The sequence below is a fragment of the Eptatretus burgeri genome, chromosome 14, assembly GCF_056783735.1.
Source record: "Eptatretus burgeri isolate ZD-2024b chromosome 14, Ebu_testis_v1, whole genome shotgun sequence".
NCBI lineage: Eukaryota > Metazoa > Chordata > Myxini > Myxiniformes > Myxinidae > Eptatretus > Eptatretus burgeri.
The window spans coordinates 40,868,401-40,886,589 of NC_140974.1; the positions used below are offsets into that span (position 1 = coordinate 40,868,401).

The window sequence follows — 18,189 nt, forward strand, 5'->3', positions numbered from 1 at the left end:
AAGAGCCAGCGACGGGCAGAGGCAACGAAGAGCCAGCGACGGGCAGAGGCAACGAAGAGCCAGTGACGAAGAGGGCGAAGCTGCGAGGCGAAGAAGAGAGTCAGCGGCTCCACGATCCGCCTTTTATAAGCCCCGGGCGAAAGGTGGGGTGACGACCCAAAGCAACGTGTTATGACCCGAATCCCGCTTCTCTATTGGGCCACTGCAGCCCCAGCCCCGCACCACCAGGCTCCCGGGGCCGGAAGCGGTCTCATTTGCACATCCAGCGTGGCACGACCCGGAGCTCCGTACCGAACTCCTGGGTTGCTCTTCCCACGACCCCCAACTCGCCGCCCATCCTACTGTGTTCTGGCGACTGGACAAGGGTCGTATCAATCCCGCGTGCCCACCCGGGACACCCCCGGCGAGATGCAGTTGGTGCTACTAACGTCCATTGCTTATCCCTGCATCACGCGGTCCGAGTACCCTGAGCCGTGCAGCACGCCTCCGTTTAGTGGCGAATTGTATCGATACAGAGGTACGAGGAGGTGCGGGAATATTTTTCCCGTGTGCAGGAGGTGTTGGTGGTTGAAGTGGTGAGTTTTTGGTGAGCGAGAGGTGAGTAAGGTGAGATGCCGTTGGAAATTGGCGCGCAGATTGTGTGTGCTGTTCAGCACCATGTGTGTGCTGTACAGTGTTTGTTCTTTTGTTGATTCTCTCATGAGAGACTGCATGGTGTGTTTGCTATTCATATCGTGGTGTGTTTGCTTGCTTGCTTGCTTGATTTGTACCATGGCTAAAAGGAAAGGGTTGGAATCGAAATCAGAATAGAAGATAAGAGATGTAGTTAATAGACCCAGCTATTAGACCCACACAACACACTTCATCCCGTTAACCCACGAGACATGAGGGGAAGGTCTAACTGCATGAAGACAAATGAAATAACTGCCTGGGGATCACTGTATGTTGGGTGCCATTGCCTTTGAGGCATGCAGTTTTGCAGAACCGCAACAATATAAATATATATATGTATAAAGCTCAATACCAAGTGCCCTTCTCGTTCAATATTTGTTTACCGTCAAGCCTACAATTTGAAATACCTGTATGTCATTGTACTGATTCACAATGTCAATAAATAAAGGATGCCTCACCTTCAGAAGGTCTATCTCCTTGATGCAATCTTGTCTGGCTTTTGCATCCATCATTTCAAATATCTGTATCACACAAATAAGCAAGGCAAAATAAATAGTCTGTGAACTGCATTCATAAACCTCCATTATTCATGAAACTTTTATAAATAAACCATGAGCCAAACTATAAACTCAGACTCTCCATTTCACAGTACCTGCACTTTCTTGAGAGCAACGGGCTTTCCGTCGACGAGGCACGAGGCACGATACACCTCACTGAATTGTCCACGTCCAATCTTTTTCTCGATCCGGAAGTTTCCCAATGCATTGTAGCCAAGATTTTGAACAACAGGCTTCTGACAACAGGGTGAGGGTATTGATAGGTACAGAGGAAACATGGACATAGGGTAAGAGGAATACGTACACAATCAGAAACAAAGGAAAAGAGGATGGGAGAACTTTAAAACTACAATTTGTGGATATTTAATACACGTAATTTCAAATTAACAAAATACGTGGAAAAATAAAAATTAAATAAATAAAAACTTCAGACGCACAAGCACCATGCTGTCAACTGCCAGACAACTGCATGATACTGACATACAAGAAAGGGAGCTTCACAAATTAGCAGGAGTAGCATGGGAGGAGAGGAGAAGAAAAAAGTGTGTGTGTGTGTGTGTGTGTGTGTGTGTGTGTGTGTGGGGGGGGGGGCAGGGGGGGGAGTTTGGGGGCGAATAGAGGTTGAGAACAGACAGGTGAACATGCAAAGCAAGGAATACCACTATTAACACATTTCAACGGCTGAAACGTTGCCCGCGGCATTTTCACGTGCACTGCTGCCGAACGACCTCACACCTCCTGCTGCCCAAGTCCCCATTAACAATACGAAGACTCGCCAGAACAACCAGCAACTCTGCACCCTCATCAGCCTGCTGCGCTGAAAATGTGAAAGAGCATACAAAAGCTCCCTCGTTTCAGCAAGAGAAGAAAACCCTTTTGGGCTTCTAATTTACAACTTGGAAACCTGTTAATGGCATGCCATTTTTCATGACCTTTTCTACAGCCAGCAGGACCACTCCCATCATCATGTCATCAAATTATGTGGTAAGCATTTTAATGTAGAAGGTGGCACAGCATTTATACTCTCAATGTGGTAACATTAAAAATAAAAACCCTCGTGCTTTGTTTGCAAAAAAGAAAAGAAAAAGTATTACAAGCTATATATTCAAACAGTATTTATATAAAGAGAACCATATAGCTGCACATAAAAATAACAAAAACAATAATAATTAAAAAAAAGAATTTTGATATTCATGCTACATTCAGCACAGAATTATTTGAATAAAGCAAGGTGAAAGAATATTACAGAATAATAATGGTAGTTCATACAGTAAACCAGAAATGTACTAAAATCACAATCAGCATCGTCCCTACCCTGGTCTAAATCCTCCTCCCCACAACCCATCCCTCCTCACATGGACTATAACTCCCCCAGTATATCTGTAGTTCGTAAATCCCATTTATCAAGTCACACCAAAACCTTCCTTCTTCCTACACACATCAGGTATGGCTACAAACAAACCACAAAGCTAAGCGAATCTCTCCGTGACCTCAACATCCTCGCAACAAACAGGTACAGACAGGATAGCAGCATCCTAGATGTCATTGAAAGCCTGTATCTTAGTTTTTACCCAGAAAACCCGTAATCCCGGCAACTCAGACTCCTCATGGCCAGCACCTCGAGGGCCCCCAAAAGGATATTCAGGCTCCACAAAGGTGACTGCATCATCAGCGAAATCAAAGTCACAGATCTTGACATTCCCAAATGATGCACAACAGCAAGATCTCTAAGACATCCTCCCCAGAATTCAGTCCATCCAAGCACTGAAAAGGGTGGGGGCCAGTACACACCCCTGGTGAACTCTGTTAACATCTGGAAATAAGTCAGAAATGGAACCACCACACTGCAGAGAACTCTGTCCCAGAGTATAATTCAGAAATCAGATCAATCAGCTTTGGTGGCACCCCACGAAGACCGAGGATTGTTCAGATGGCATCCTGGTTCACTCAATCGGACGTTTTGCGGAAATCAAAATATGCTGCAAGCAGCCTCTGCTGAAACTCTCACCTGCATTCAGTGAGAACCCGAAGAGCAAAGATACAGTCAATCGTTGACCTCTTTGGTGTAATGCAAGACTGCGCTGGATGCTGGTGCTGAAGAAGATGGAAGAGAATCACTTGACCACAGATGTTCTATCATTTTACAGATTCCTCGCACATAGGTCCACGCACACCAAATGTGCAGTTATACGTCTCAGCTCCCTGAATGACTCAGTTCTGTCATCAAGCCTGGCCTTGAAACTCATCAATTGTGTCCAGTGTCCCTTGGGAGACAAAGTTCCTCTGCACCTGAGAGTAGGTTCCAAGATACCCACAGCAACACCAATGATGGCAGTCTTGAAGGCACTTCACAACTCTTCAGCATCCCCTGAAACACCCAGATCCCCCAGACCCCACTCAACCTGTTCGCAAACTCCTCAGCTACCCTTTCATCCTTGAGCTTGTCAACATCAAGCCGAGGCAGGGATGGTACCATTTTCTTGGTTTTGAGCTGCAGCTTCAGAGTTGCTAGAACAAGCCTGTGATCGTATTGAGGAACTGAGCACTCTGGTAGACACTGCAGTTTTGAAGCAACCTCTGGCAACCATCAACAACAACATCATCACTCTCCTTTGCCATACCACCAGCGTTGAAAAGACTAGGTTCAGTGATGTCGCTGTGGGCGCTGAGACTATTAACTAGCCACCCTAAGTCGACGACATCTTGCGAAGTCAACTTGGTGCTATTTTGGATCCTGGTTCCAGACCCATGGGAACCAACAAATGTCTCATAACCATCCCTATCAGTGCCAGTTGATGCAATGAAATTCACCAAAACGAGAAGAGTATCTCACCTGAAGCACTGATCAACCAGACTCGAGTGTGGCATAGAATGTCTCCTCAGAGAGATTACTTGTCTCACTCGGAGATTATACATTATACAGGGACCAGGGAAATGACACCCATTGTAATGAATCCTCAGTCTCATAATACACTCGTTGACTGGTGTTACCTCAATTATCACAAGTCAGCTTGTTGGACACAACTACAACAACTCCCTGTGCATGGTAAAAATCAGAACGACCAGACCAGTCATAAGTGTAACCATCCAACCATTGGGACCATAGTCTGCGCAGAGCGTTGGTGCTGCATAAGCAGTCTCCTGGGCTATTGGGCACAATCCTGGACAGGTCACCACTCTGACACAGGATACCAGCAAGCTGGTAATCATTTTGCCAACCTCAGAAGGATGACAGGCTGAGTCAACCCCACCTGGTATTAATTCAACAGCAAAGCAGGATTTGAACTCAAGACCCTAGGATCTCAAGCCCACCCTTCTCGCAATTAAGCCAACACCAGGCATTAAGTGTAACCACCCAACATGATCTCACCACTATCCATTCTCCGAGCCTCTGAAAGTGCTGCAACACCAGGGGTGTTTTTTTGTATACAATGTCAAGGCTCGCATGAAAGCTAAAACACAGAACGTATGACAAAGGGAGCAGGAGAAGAGAGGCGGGAGAGGGAAAGACAAAACAGTGTGGAACAGAGACATTAGATCTGTGGAAGGGAAAGGGATGGGATGGGGTTTCACAGGGTAAACAAGATGGACACAACAGGGACTTTCAGGAAGGAAAGCAGGGACTTTGAAAGGGGTGGATTTGGGGCTGGGTTTGAGTGGGGGCAGAACAGATCATGGTTTTGGATGGGGGAAGATGAGATGGCGGCGAACAGCTGTTTTGAAGACCTGGAGGGAAGAGTGGGATTGAAGAGAGTGTGGGAGTTTGTTCCAAAGGTGGGAAAAGAGAGGAATGAAAGTGTGAAGGTGAGCAGTGATTCTTGATTTTGGCAATTTTACCAGTAGGGGGTTGCTGGCGGACCTTGAGTGCCCTGTGGAAATATGGGGTGGGGGGCGGAGGGGGTGTCACAGACAGAGTGGGGGAGCGAGATTGGGGAGGAGATGGTAAAAGACAGAAAGACTACCGGACCTGCTTGCGGTGTGAGTGAGAGATCCAAAGACTCAGCCTCATCGTAGGAGATACCAATGATCCTAAATGCCTTGGTTTCCACAGCGGGAAGCCAAGAAAGGTGAAAGGCAGGAGCACCAGCCCAGAGGGGAGAGCAGTATTCCATCAGGCTGTGGACGAAAGCTTTATATTGTTGCAGGGCCGGGACGTCGGCCGCGGGCACGACCGCTGGATGGGGCCGCGAGTCGGCTCGACCGATCGCCCGGAATTCAGATCGTCGCCCCGGATAAGTCCGGAGTCGACAGGTCCTCTATCGGACCGAAATTCGCCAATGGATAGACCACGTGGGGTAGGGTCGATTGCCAATTTCAATTTACCAAAATACCCACGTGGTCCAACTACCGGGGAATTTCACCTTCGACGGAACTCGTATGGAAACGAGCCGCTTAGCGCGCTCGTTCCGTGTGCGATTCTGAGCGGTTTAATCGCCAAGAACCGTTGGTCCAAATGTCCCCTTAGTGCCGTAACAGCTTTAACTAATTTTCCCCAGCATGCGACACGCTCAGTCAATGAAAGAAGGGACGCGAACTAACTGAAACATTTAACAATCGGGGTATTTATTCAACAATAATGGGGGGAATTAGGGAAGCACGTAAGAAGAGCAGATTTAAATCGAATAAAGCAAGGCAATGCAAATATATACAGCGATAAAGCACTTATACAGTTTTACTACTTAAAGAGGGGGCCCACAAACACACATACGCACACACCCAAAAATGATCAGACCAGGTGGTCTTTATTGACCAATCCTGGACCTGCCCGCCTCGTGCGGTCTTCAAGGACCAGGTCCTCAGGGCCGAACTGGACCCCCAGCACGATCCGGACGACCCAAGCGAGTGAAGTCGGCAGGCGAAGGCTGGCGGGAGAAGACCCTCTGTGCGCAGACACTTTCGAGAACCAGCGGAGAACGACAGAAGGACAACGCGCACACTGCGCCAGAGCCAGACCAACTCGCGCGAACACGCAGACCGCGCCTATAATTATACCCCCCGCTTCGGAGGGAGGGGGGGCCTCCTCGCGACCCTCCTTCTCTCACTGGCTGGTTTTGGCATGCACAGTCGCTCTGAGTCTCTCTCACTGGCCAAAACGGGCGGCAAGCCCCTTGATTGGCCCGGGGGCGTGGTGACGTCACGTGGCCCCCTTTCCGCCTGTCGCGGGCCTGGATTGGCTGAGTGGCAGTCACCCCACCCGCTGTACGCTGATTGGTCGAGGGCCGCTTCGCGGCTCCTCCCCGAACTCTGCCTTCTTCCAAAGATCCGCCCCTCACAGTCGGGGAAGTCTGATTGGACGAGCGACGGTCACCCCACCCGCTGCACGCCGATTGGTCAAGGGCCGCTGCATGGCTCCTCCCCGAACTCCGCCTTCTTCCAAAGGACCACCCCTCTCACAGTCGGGGAAGTTGAGCAACATGTTGCTGCAGGGGCTCTGCCCACCCCTGACGTCGGCCAGAGCGAGGTGAAGGAAGCGAAGTGAAGGTGAGGGTGATGCGGTGTCGTTGGTGGTGTAAAAATAAATAAAAAGAAAACCTGACTATTAAAATAACTCCACAGCGCAGGAACATTTAATTACTCATTAGACTAGGGTCGGGACCCTAACTGGCAACATGTACTTACCGATATAACTGATCTCAAGGACCTGTATGTTGTGTGTTCATGGCTTCCAGATTCGCAACAATATGTGGTCAGGAGTTCAGGTCTGCCAAAGAAGGACTTTGCACGACGGAGGATGCCCAGTCGGCGACTGAGATATATTTGAGGTATTTTTAGTATTAGTTTTCTTTTTACATTTGAGACAATAACTCATTTATTTATGAGAAAAATTCTTACAGAGTGCGAAAACCTTTTTAGTTTCCAACATGAACATTTGAATCTTAACTTTTAAAACATAAAGAATCCTCAGAAATGTCTACAATCTCTCCTCCATTTATTTAAGAAAAAAATGTAAAACTTTAATGAAAGCCGATCACACCAAGGAAAACGATGTTGATAGTCGTGACGCAAATATTTTGAACACTTGTCAATTCTTTATTTCCCTCCTCGGTGTGTTGAGATTTATTTATTTTCTGTAATACCCCCAATATTTTTCTCACCTCACTGGTTTCCATACTTTTATATTTATTTATTCTCTCTCTTTCCTCCCTCTCCTCCTTCTTTCTCTTCTCCCTTGCCTCCCTCTCTCTCTCTTCTCCCTTGCCTCCTTCTCTCTCTTCTCCCTTGCCTCCTTCTCTCTCTTCTCCCTCTCCTCTTTCTCTCTCTTCTCCCTCTCCTCCTCTCTCTTCTCTCTTTCCTCCTTCTCTCTTTCCTCCTTTGTCTCAGTTTCTTCAACTCCTTCCTCATCCCTTACTATCCTTGAATCACTTACACCCCATAGAATATCATACATATATTCATCAGGATTTCTTGTTATTCCTGTATCCAAAATAATTTTTTTTACAACAGGAAACCAATAAAATTTCTTCTGAATTTCTGAAAGAGCTTTGCGTTTTCTGAACTTGAAATTTTTTTCATTATTTAACATTTTAATAGAATCCAAAGTTGTTGGTTTATTAACATCAGTATAAAGCCAATCTTTTATTGAAAATACCTCATTCTTATGTTGTAGAACATATTTATTAAAATACCGAATACCCTTTTCTTGAAGGTATGCTTGCACACAGAAATGATAATTTTCTTGAAGCCTTCTTGCTGTCATTTATGTATTAGAAATATATGACAGATTAATATAATGACAGGAAACACCTTCCCATCTTCCCATAGTTAAATCATTTTGTATTTCCTTACTTATTATATATAATCCTGTTCTTTGTGTTTTCATAATATAAACTATGGCAAAACCATTATTCATTTTACCCTTATTAAATTATTTTATTTGTTGTTTGCTAATCATGCTTCCACAAAACTCATTCTCTGCACCAAGTGGATAATATTCTTCCTTATGAGACTGATTTAATTGTTCCATGTCTTCGAGGTTAAATTTAAATGACCAATTATACCCTAAATCAGTGGTTCTTAACCGGGGATACGAAGCATCGAAGCAGGGGGTACAATATATGGTGTCAAATTCAATACTGTATAGTACTTAAATTCACATAATAATAATAATAATAATAATAATAATAATAATAATAATAAATAAATAAATAATAAGAATTTTTTAGACAGGGGGTACAGGGAAATAATATGAAAGCTCAAGGGGTACGAGCACATAAAAAGGTTAAGAACCACTGCCCTAAATCATTCATATCATATTCCCATTGTTCTATTCTCATACAAACGATACGCCCTTCTTTATAAAATTTTATTTTAATTGGAACTGTGAATTCTGTATGACCTGGAGATAAAATCAACACTTCTGTATCTTTGGAATACACAGCCATTTTATTTAAGGATATATATTGTGATAAATCACTTCATCTCACCGTCATTCGCGTCAGTCGGGCTTGGATAATTTATTAATTTATAAGCATTTTTCATATAATATTTTCTGCTATACTATATTTCTGTCGTTAAACCTGTGCCTTTGTGTAATAATTTGATAAATCAATATCCATTTCTTGGGATAAACCAAAGGTATAACCATCTTTTCCAACATAAGTCATTTATATTAGATTAAAAATAACATCATAAAAAGTTTTATTTTTGTTGAGTTGAAAAAACACATGTCGACATAATTGACCACAACACTTGGAATTTAATTCTTTGACTTGAAATGTTTGATAAACACCATTCTGTAAGAATTTTATGACTTCAACAGGTGGTGGAAGACCAAAACTATCAAAATAATATTTGTCTTGACTATTAAAAATACAAACCCAATGAGAACCGTTCCCATTATTATCTTCTAAGTTCATAATAATATTCTTTGTATGTTGAGACACATTTGTTAATTCATCTCTCATACAAATAACCACATTATGAATTTTTAATTTCTTACAATATTTGATCTTACAAAAGTTGTAAATTTGATGTTGTATTCTTTCCAAATTCTTGAAACCACTTATCAATGCTCATTTATTTATTTATTTATTTTACACCTGCTTGTGCGAGATAAGAAAGCATATCTGCAACTAACAATCTCGCTTTATCAGGCAGACTTTCAAGTTTTTCAGCAAAATCTCCAATTACACCACTTCCACGAATTTGTTTCTCCAACTCTTTGTTATGTCTTTCCAATTCTTTTTGAGCTCGAAGTCGAGCCTTCCTTTCGTTGGCAGTTTCACCGCTGCTGAAATACCACCCGTCAATGCTCCAGCCGCACTTAAACCAGCAAATAAAGGAATTATAAATGGGAGAAATCCTCCACTCGTCTCTCTTCTTGAATATATCTTCAACATTGGTTTTGACATTTTAATTTTAAGTGAGCCAGTATCATTCAAGATTTTCACCTGTTCTCTTGTGAGCAAAACATCAATTCTTACTGCTCCTTTTCTCTGAATTGTATTAACGTTAATCGTACAAGGCTTTTGATTTTGAATACAAGATGATAGTTTATGAAGATTGATTTGATTAATATATTGGCACTTTACTACTCATTTATTTATCAAAAAAAAATTACGTGAGACTAATCATAACACCATTATCTATATTAATCTGTAATTCTGTTTCTTCCAAAAGCAAACAATATGTATCAACTTCTTCACTCTCTCCTCTTTGAATGTATAGGGAAGTATCCACTCGATTAGACTTTATAGTTTCCTTTTGAGCACTCAGGTCAATCGCATCGATTGTATACAGACTTTTAAATGCTGTCATATCCAAAATGGGTTCTTTATTTCCATTGCTTTCACACACCTTTTGGTAAGACTTGTATGCTTCAGCATAATCATTTTTTTCCCAATTAATTTCCAATGTATCTCGTGGATAAAATGTTCCATCAAGAGAAACGCGAAGTTGTTTCACCTTTGCATTATCACTCAATGCATTATTCTTATCAGTAGCATTATCACCATCTGGTTTTTTTTAAATGAGCCACAGATATCGTGGCTCTCCGTCCAGAACACCCAAATTCCACGTGTAAGTGGTTTGGTTCAGTTTAACGTGTTGACATCTTCTTTTAAGGTACTAGTACGGGCCCGTAGGGGTGGGCCCGTAGGTGCGTGCCCGTAGGTGCGTGCCCGTAGGTGAGTGCCCGTAGGTGAAGCCCTCTCTCGCCCCCTCTCTCTCGCCCCCTCTCTCTTGCCCCTCTCTTGCCCTTCCTCTCCCCCCTCCTCTCTCGCCCCCACTCTCATCCACCCCTCTCCCGTCCCCCTCTCTCGCAGATATTGGTCGACAGATAAATGGCCGTAACTTGGGAACTGCTCGTCCGATTAATATCAAACCTCGAAAAGGCACATCCGCGGGAACCCAGCAATATCCCTGGCAAGTTTCAATCAGATCGGACCGTCAATCGTGCAAAAATAAATTAATAAATAACCATTAATTGTGATGTCATTCGTGACGTCATAGCACCGTGTCTTGTCATTGGTCGACAGATAAATGGCCGTAACTTGGGAACCGCTTGTCCGATTAATATCAAACCTTGAAAAGGCACATCAGCGGGTCCCCAGCAATATTCCTGGCAAGTTTCAATCAGATCGGACCGTCAATCGTGCAAATAAAATAAAAATAATAAATAAATCAATAAACATCAATTGTGACGTCAATCGTGATGTCATAGCACCGTGTCTTGTCATTGGTCGACAGATAAATGGCTGTAACTTGGGAACCGCTCGTCCGATTGATATCAAACCTCGAAAAGGCACATCCGCGGGTCCCCAGCAATATTCCTGGCAAGTTTCAATCCGATCGGACCGGTGATCGTCCGGTTATTAATAATTTGGGAAAAAATTGGCATGATAAGGTGAGAAGGTAGAACGACACCTTCAGCTGCCATATATACACCTTTTCAACACTGAAAAAGCAGTAAAATGGCCGTAACTTGGGAACCACTTGTCCGATCGATATCAAACCTCGAAAAGGCACGTCTGCGGGGCCCCGGCAATATTCCTGGCAAGTTTCAATCAGATCGGACCGGCGGTCGTCGAGAAACGGCAGTCGCAGACAGACAGACAGACAGACAGACACAGACAGACAGACAGACAGACAGACAGAGACACACACACACACACACACACACACACACACACACACACACACACACACACACACACACACACACACACACACACACACACACACACACATTGCTGGAATTATAGATAGATGATACATTGAGTGGCTTCTTTGAGTTAAGTCTTCTTTTCAACATCTCTTCTGTTTTCAGATTAGGAGTATATTCACTAATATCCCAACTAATTTCATAAATAACAAATTTATTCTGAGCAGCAAAAGCATTAGCCACACCAAAAAGCAATCTATATTCATTATCATTCCTTTGCAGTTGAAATCTAATTTTAAGACCATACAGAACTTTAGCATGATCACAAAATCCAAATATACCTTTAAGAGGAACTGCCACAGTAAAACTATTATCTGCTTTTGTGTCATCATTATACATTCCTTTCCTTTGACTATATCCAGGGTCTGTGTTTGTTCCCGTTGACATATCAGGAATAAAACCTTTGACAGCCCCCTTTCCCATTCTATCACAAAATGAATATAGTGTAAATGTCATCATTTCAGATATCGCAGAGACATAATCAACCGCTTCAACTTCTTGTGTTCCAATGTACAAACGAACACTATCAAACATTTTCCAGAAGAAATAATTTACGAGTGTAGCGTTTGTGTTAGTCGTAGCCTTAATGAATGTAAATCTACACAACAAGAAACTTTCGGCTAGATTCAAATAAGTTTGTTGATTATTTATTTCAAAACTTTTTGTTCCATTTGCATTCCAGTCTGTTCCAGTTATTGCATTTACCTTGAAGTAATCTTCTTTTTAGTGGAGTTTAAGATTACAATGGTATCATCCAAATCATAGATACTATCAATTGCTTCCATACTTGTATTTATTTAGGAAAATGATGTTAAAACTTTTGAAACCCTGACCCAAGTATTTGAATTATTTTCTGTCATTCTTGAGGAGACAACTGAGATTTGCCTTTCTTAATTTATTTTATTGCTTGTAATTTATGAGATTCCTTTTGGGCATCTTTTATACACTTTCTAGCACCCGATACATTTCCCACAGCAGAAGCAGTTGAACCAATTCGGTCTTTATGTTAAAGAATAGTTGAACCTCCACCCATTAGAGTATCATTTATCCCATCTCTGTTTTTTTCTAAATTGATGTCCGACACCCCTTTGTCTTTTAGGTTTATAATATCCTCTACCAAGATGCATACCTCCACCCTTGTAGTATGGGGAAAGGAACATCACATCCCCTGTAATTATTTTATATTTTCCCAACTCGTGTTTCCTCACAATAACCATCATATTTATTTATTGGAAAACTTAACGTAGGTGAATTCTGATGAATGCCTGGTGTTGGCGCAGTGGTTCGGGCAGCGGCTTGGGATCCAAAAGGTCCTGAGTTCAAGCCCCGTTGAGCCACTGAATTAATACACCAGGGGGTTGACTCAGCCTGTCATCCTTCCGAGGTCGGCGAGATGAGTACCAGTATACTGGGCCGGTGTATACCCCGGTTAAAATAGGTGTACCATATCCCTGGGTCGTAAGAGGCGACCAGGGTTGCGTCAGGAAGGGCATCCGGCGTAAAACATGTGCCAAATCACTATGTGGATCATACGGATGATCCGCTGTGGCGACCCCTAACGGGAGCAGCCGAAAGAAGAAGAAGAGGTGAATTCTGATGAATATAATTCCTCCATTAAAAGAAATCATGTGATTATCTTGTATTGGTCGGTTATCCTAAAATTTACTCTGTATATGGTTTTTCCTGACACAGGGAGATAAACCAGATTTTTGGGTTCCATATTGAACTTATAACAAATTGGGGTTGAGTATGCGCTGAATGAAAATATTGTATTTGTTCTTATTCCATCATTATAAGCGCCATCAATCAAATCACAGTGAATTAATACGGAATTTATGCCTGAGGATATTTGAATGACATTATCACTGTAAAACATTCCATTAGTTTTAATCTTTTTTGAGGAGAAACCCAATAACTCTCCAAATGAATTAACAATTGTGAAATCAACCTTGTAGTTATTTTTAAGTTGAAGCGTTGATTTTGAAGTTTGTTTTTGAATATCTATAACAATGTTTTTTGGTTCAGCACCCTTTCCAGTTGTTGAAATAATCCTTCATCATCATATTCTCATTCTCCAATATGCTCCAATTCTTTCTCCGTGATTAGAGTGAAATCTTTTAACATTTGAAGTTTTTTCGGAGTATATTATATTGTGGGAACTATGGAAGTATCTATAATTTTTTCTTGGGAAGTTTTTAAAAGTGGTTAAAAAAAATTTCTCTTGTTTTCTTTCAAATGCTTCTTCACCCGTTAGTTTCTGTCTGCATTTCTTCTTTATGTCTTCCTGTTGTTTTACAACTTTTGAAACCAACTCTTGATGTTCCTTAAATATTCTTGCTCTTTCTTCCGCATCCATTTATTTAATGGAAAATATCATTTCATGAATTGTAACGATCAACAGGGAAATTTTCCTTTTCTTCATCATTAAAGTAGATGTGTTCAAATAAATCCTTTTCTTAAAATATTTCATCAAATTCTTTATTAACATTAATACGAGTTGAAAGACGAGCAATTTCGGAAGATATTTGAGAAATTTCATATGCTCCGGGTGAAACTGTTATCGTTTTGTATCCACTTCCCGGATTATAACCAAACTTGTCATTTTTCTCGGTGATATTAAATAAGGTATTATAAGTTTCCATGGACAATAAAGACGCATCATTCTTTTGTTGCGTCAAGTTGTAGTGGGTATGGGTATGAAGATGTGTGGTCACTTGTGAAATTAAAACTAAGGATTGTGCTTCTCATCTTATTTAATGAGATAAAATGTCTTTGTATTGACATTTATTATTTTAATGTTCATCAACGAGTCTAAAATGGCTGATGCGTTATTAAAACAATTATTTCCAGCTTTCTTACTACCTAACAGCAATAACAGTCTATTAACTAATTGTGATGGGTCATTTGGAAGAAAACTAACACCTGAACCAAGGATACTAAAAGCCTGAATAATGTGTTTCTCCTTCTCATTCTTCCTACTTTTACCAGATAGACTAACCCTATAATTAAGAGAGTCCAGCAGATCAATATATACTCCATCGTCATTATTTTTCATATCCAATGGTTTATCAAAATACTTTGATTCATCCCTCACAATTGAACCTTATCTTCCATCTTTTTTGAGAAGAAACATTAATCTGGGGGTTAATTTAACATGGGGTTGAGCAGAAGTCAAGAACCTTAATTCATCATTAAATATCAATACCTTTTCTTGAACAAGATGAAATATTGCTGGTTGTTCTGTTGGAACGATCCTGCTATGGTTTTTGAATCCGCTGAATATTCATTGTTTTGAAGAGCATTCCCAACACTAGTACGTGATGGTATGTGCGTGGCCGTACGTGCAAAAAAATAAAATAAAATAAACTTTCAAACAACAACTACACAGGCCGTTCCTTCGCTCTCGTAAACAACGACTGGATTGGGGCATTGTGTTTATTTATAAATGCGCATAAGAAATCGAGAAATTATTAGAATACAGTTAGTCATTACTATCCGGAAGTGGTGAGTGCCCGTACGGAATGTTCACATGCATTCCACGAATTATCATTTACATTGAAGTAACAACTGTTGTGATACTTACACACACAGTTAATTAAAATCCAAATTAAAATCAAGTTTACCTACCTCAACAACCACACAGGACGTTCCTTCACTCTCGCGTGGCCATACGTGCGTGGCCGTACGAAAAAAAAACTTTCAACGACGTAAAAGTAAACGACGACTGGATTGGGCATTGTGCTTATCTATAAATGCGCATAACAAATAGAGAAATTATTAGAATACAGTAAGTCATCACTATCCGGAAGTCCGTACGTTGTAACCCGTAATGGGGAACGCAGCTGAGGATCTCTTCCCCAACGGCCACCCCTACGCAGGAACGTGTCCTGTCATTGGTAACTAAATGGCGCATCGGCCACGCCTACGCAGCAACGTGTTCTGTCATTGGTTGATAAATAAATGGCCATAACTTGGGAAGCACTTGTCCGATTAATATCAAACCTTGAAAAGGCACATCCTCAGGTCCCCAGCAATATACCTGGCAAGTTTCAATTAGATCGGACCAATGGTTGTCGAGAAACAGTGCTCACACAAACACACACACACACGCACACGCACACGCACACGCACACACATACACATACACACACCTGGAATTATAGATAAATAATCAGGGGGTTGATTAATCTCTTCCAGTTGTTGAAATAATCCTTCATCATATTCTCATTCTCCTATATGCTCCAATTCTTTCTCCGTCATTAGACTGAAATCTTTTAACATTCAAAGTTTTTTCGGAGTATATTATATTGTGGGAACTGTGGAAGTATCTATATTTTTTTCTTGGGAAGTTTTTAAAAGTGGTTAAAAAAAATTTCTCTTGTTTTCTTTCAAATGCTTCTTCACCCGTTAGTTTCTGTCTGCGTTTCTTCTTTATGTCTTCCTGTTGTTTTACAACTTTTGAAACCAACTCTTGATGTTCCTTAAATCTTCTTGCTCTTTCTTCCACATCCATTTATTTAATGGAAATATCATTTAATGAATTGTAACGATCAACAGGGAAATTTTCCTTTTCTTCATCATTAAAGTAGAAGAACTTCTCTCATCCACCCTCCGCCCTCTGCTGACTCCACCCTCTGCCGTACCATCTGTCATCCCTCAGACCGGCAAGCAGCAGCTTCTTCGCTCACTGCAGATCTGGATAAAATCACAAACTGGTCCAACACGTGGAACATGTCTTTCAATCCAGACAAATCTCACACTCTCACTATGTCTCTTCGAAAGGACCGTTTACAAAACCCCCCCATCCACTTTCTCAACAATCCTCTGGAAGAAGTCTTTTCTTTCAAGCTTCTAGGTCTCACTATCTGCCATGACCTTTCCTGGGAAAGTCACATTTCCAACCTCGCCTCAAAAGCCAGTCGCCGACTGGGAATCCTCCGTCGTGCTAAGTCCTTCCTCGGCCCTCTTGAGCTCCTGACCACTTACAAAGCTTTTGTCCGTAGCCTGATGGAGTACTGCTCTCCCCTCTGGGCTGGTGCTCCTGCCTCCCACCTTTCTCGGCTTCACGCTGTCGAAACCAGGGCATTTAAGATCATCGGCATCTCCCGCAATGAAGCTGAGTCTTTGCGCCTCTCACTCAATCACCGCAGGTTGGTCGGTGGTCTTTCTGTCTTCTACCGACTCCTCTCCAGCCTTGCCCACCTGCTCTCTCTGCGATTTGTCCCCACCACATTTCCACAGGGCGCTCAAGGTCCGCCAACAACCCCCTTCTGGTAAAACTACCAAAATCACGAATCACTGCTCATCTTCACTCTTTCATTCCTCTTTTTTCCCGCCTTTGGAATAAACTTCCTCACTCTATTCTTTCCCATTCTTCCCTCCAGGCTTTCAAAACAGCTGTTCACCACCACCTCTTATCTTCCCCCATCCAAATCCTCGATCTTTTCTACCCCCGATAATCCACCCAAGCCCACTTCCTTCATTTCTCCTGCTTTCCTTCCTGAAAGTCCCTGAAATGTCCATCTTCTCTTCGCCATGTTCCCCGTCCCATCCCCATCCCTCTCCCTTCCACAGTTCACCTAATGTGTCTGTTCCCCACTGTTTTGTCCCTTCCACTCCCGCCCCTCGTCTCATGCCTCCTTGCTGTGAGTTGTGTGTTAGCTCTCATACGAGCCTCGACCAAGGTATACAAAAAAAAAAAAGAAAAAAAAAGATGTGTTCAAATAAATCCTTATTCTTTAAATATTTCATCAAATTTTTTATTAACATTAATACGAGTTGTAATTTCTTCTTCACTAATACTTGTATCTCTGCTTTTCATACGTTTGCGTTGAGTTTCTTTATCAACATCAAAACCGAATGATAAAATTTTAACCCCATTACCACTCAGATGTTTAATAATTTGTCTCATTAACCTCCGCCATCGAAGATGGATGGAGGTAACTGTTTTCACCCCTTTCTATTTGTTTGTGAAGAGTATTACAGAAAAACTCCTCGACGGATTTCGACGAAACTTGGTGGGGGGGTTAGGTCTGGTTCAAGGATCATGCCATTCGATTTTAGACTTGGTCCAAACTCCAATATGGCCGCTATGGCGGCCAATTTGAAAAAATATTTGAATTTTTTTTTCCATTTCTATGTTTTAAGTGATTTCCAACCCCCCCCCCCCAAAAAAAATTGTGAGAAAAAAAATTTTGCAAATTTTTTTCAACAAAATTTCGATTTCTTTTTTTTGCATTTCTACATGTTATAAGTGATTTCCAACAAAAAAAACATGCCAAAATTATAATTGCGGCTGATTTTGGAACTTCAGGTGGCTATACCCACGTAAAATCAATTTCTGTCTCAAGGAATCTAGTTATGACGAATGAATTGAGTATGTAAAAGTTAAAAGTAAAAGGGAAAGTTGCAAACTATAACTCTGTGAGCACTGTTGACGTCAAATTGAATGAATAGGATATCAGGTTCACTTGAGTGACCAAGCAGTATTGGCGGCGGAGGTTTTGCACTCTACCGAATGCTCCCCCTCTAGTTCCTTCTGGATTAGTTTCTAATATCCCAAGACCACCAGATTTTAGTTTCTTTAACTCACTCTTACAATGTGAATATTTTGTTGTACCAAGAGAAACCTCCTAAAATATTTGGCCTTCATTCCTCAATCACACATATTCCTCTACTGAAATATAGTAATAATCTTCACCTTCCACTTCTCCAGGTTTTATTGCTCTAGTTGTTGTTGATACAATACAAACTACATGGTGCTTTTTAAGCAAATTTACAATATTCTCATTTGTACTA

The 18,189-nt window shown here is 41.8% G+C and overlaps 1 protein-coding gene across 9 annotated transcripts in view; it reads right to left on the reverse strand.

The window, feature by feature from the left end:
- Positions 1 to 18,189, reverse strand: part of NEK7 (NIMA related kinase 7) — a 103,484-nt gene that overhangs the window by 45,130 nt on the left and 40,165 nt on the right. For 5 of the 9 annotated variants that reach the window (XM_085854478.1, XM_085854474.1, XM_085854477.1 and 2 more), the window contains 2 exons: positions 1,325 to 1,465; positions 1,131 to 1,193 (listed from right to left, as the gene is read on the reverse strand). In XM_085854478.1, the coding sequence (XP_085710604.1) occupies positions 1,131 to 1,193; positions 1,325 to 1,465 (204 nt within the window). The remainder of the gene's footprint in view (positions 1 to 1,130; positions 1,194 to 1,324; positions 1,466 to 18,189) is intronic. The other 4 variants (XM_085854480.1, XM_085854482.1, XM_085854481.1 and 1 more) reach the window with 1 other exon arrangement.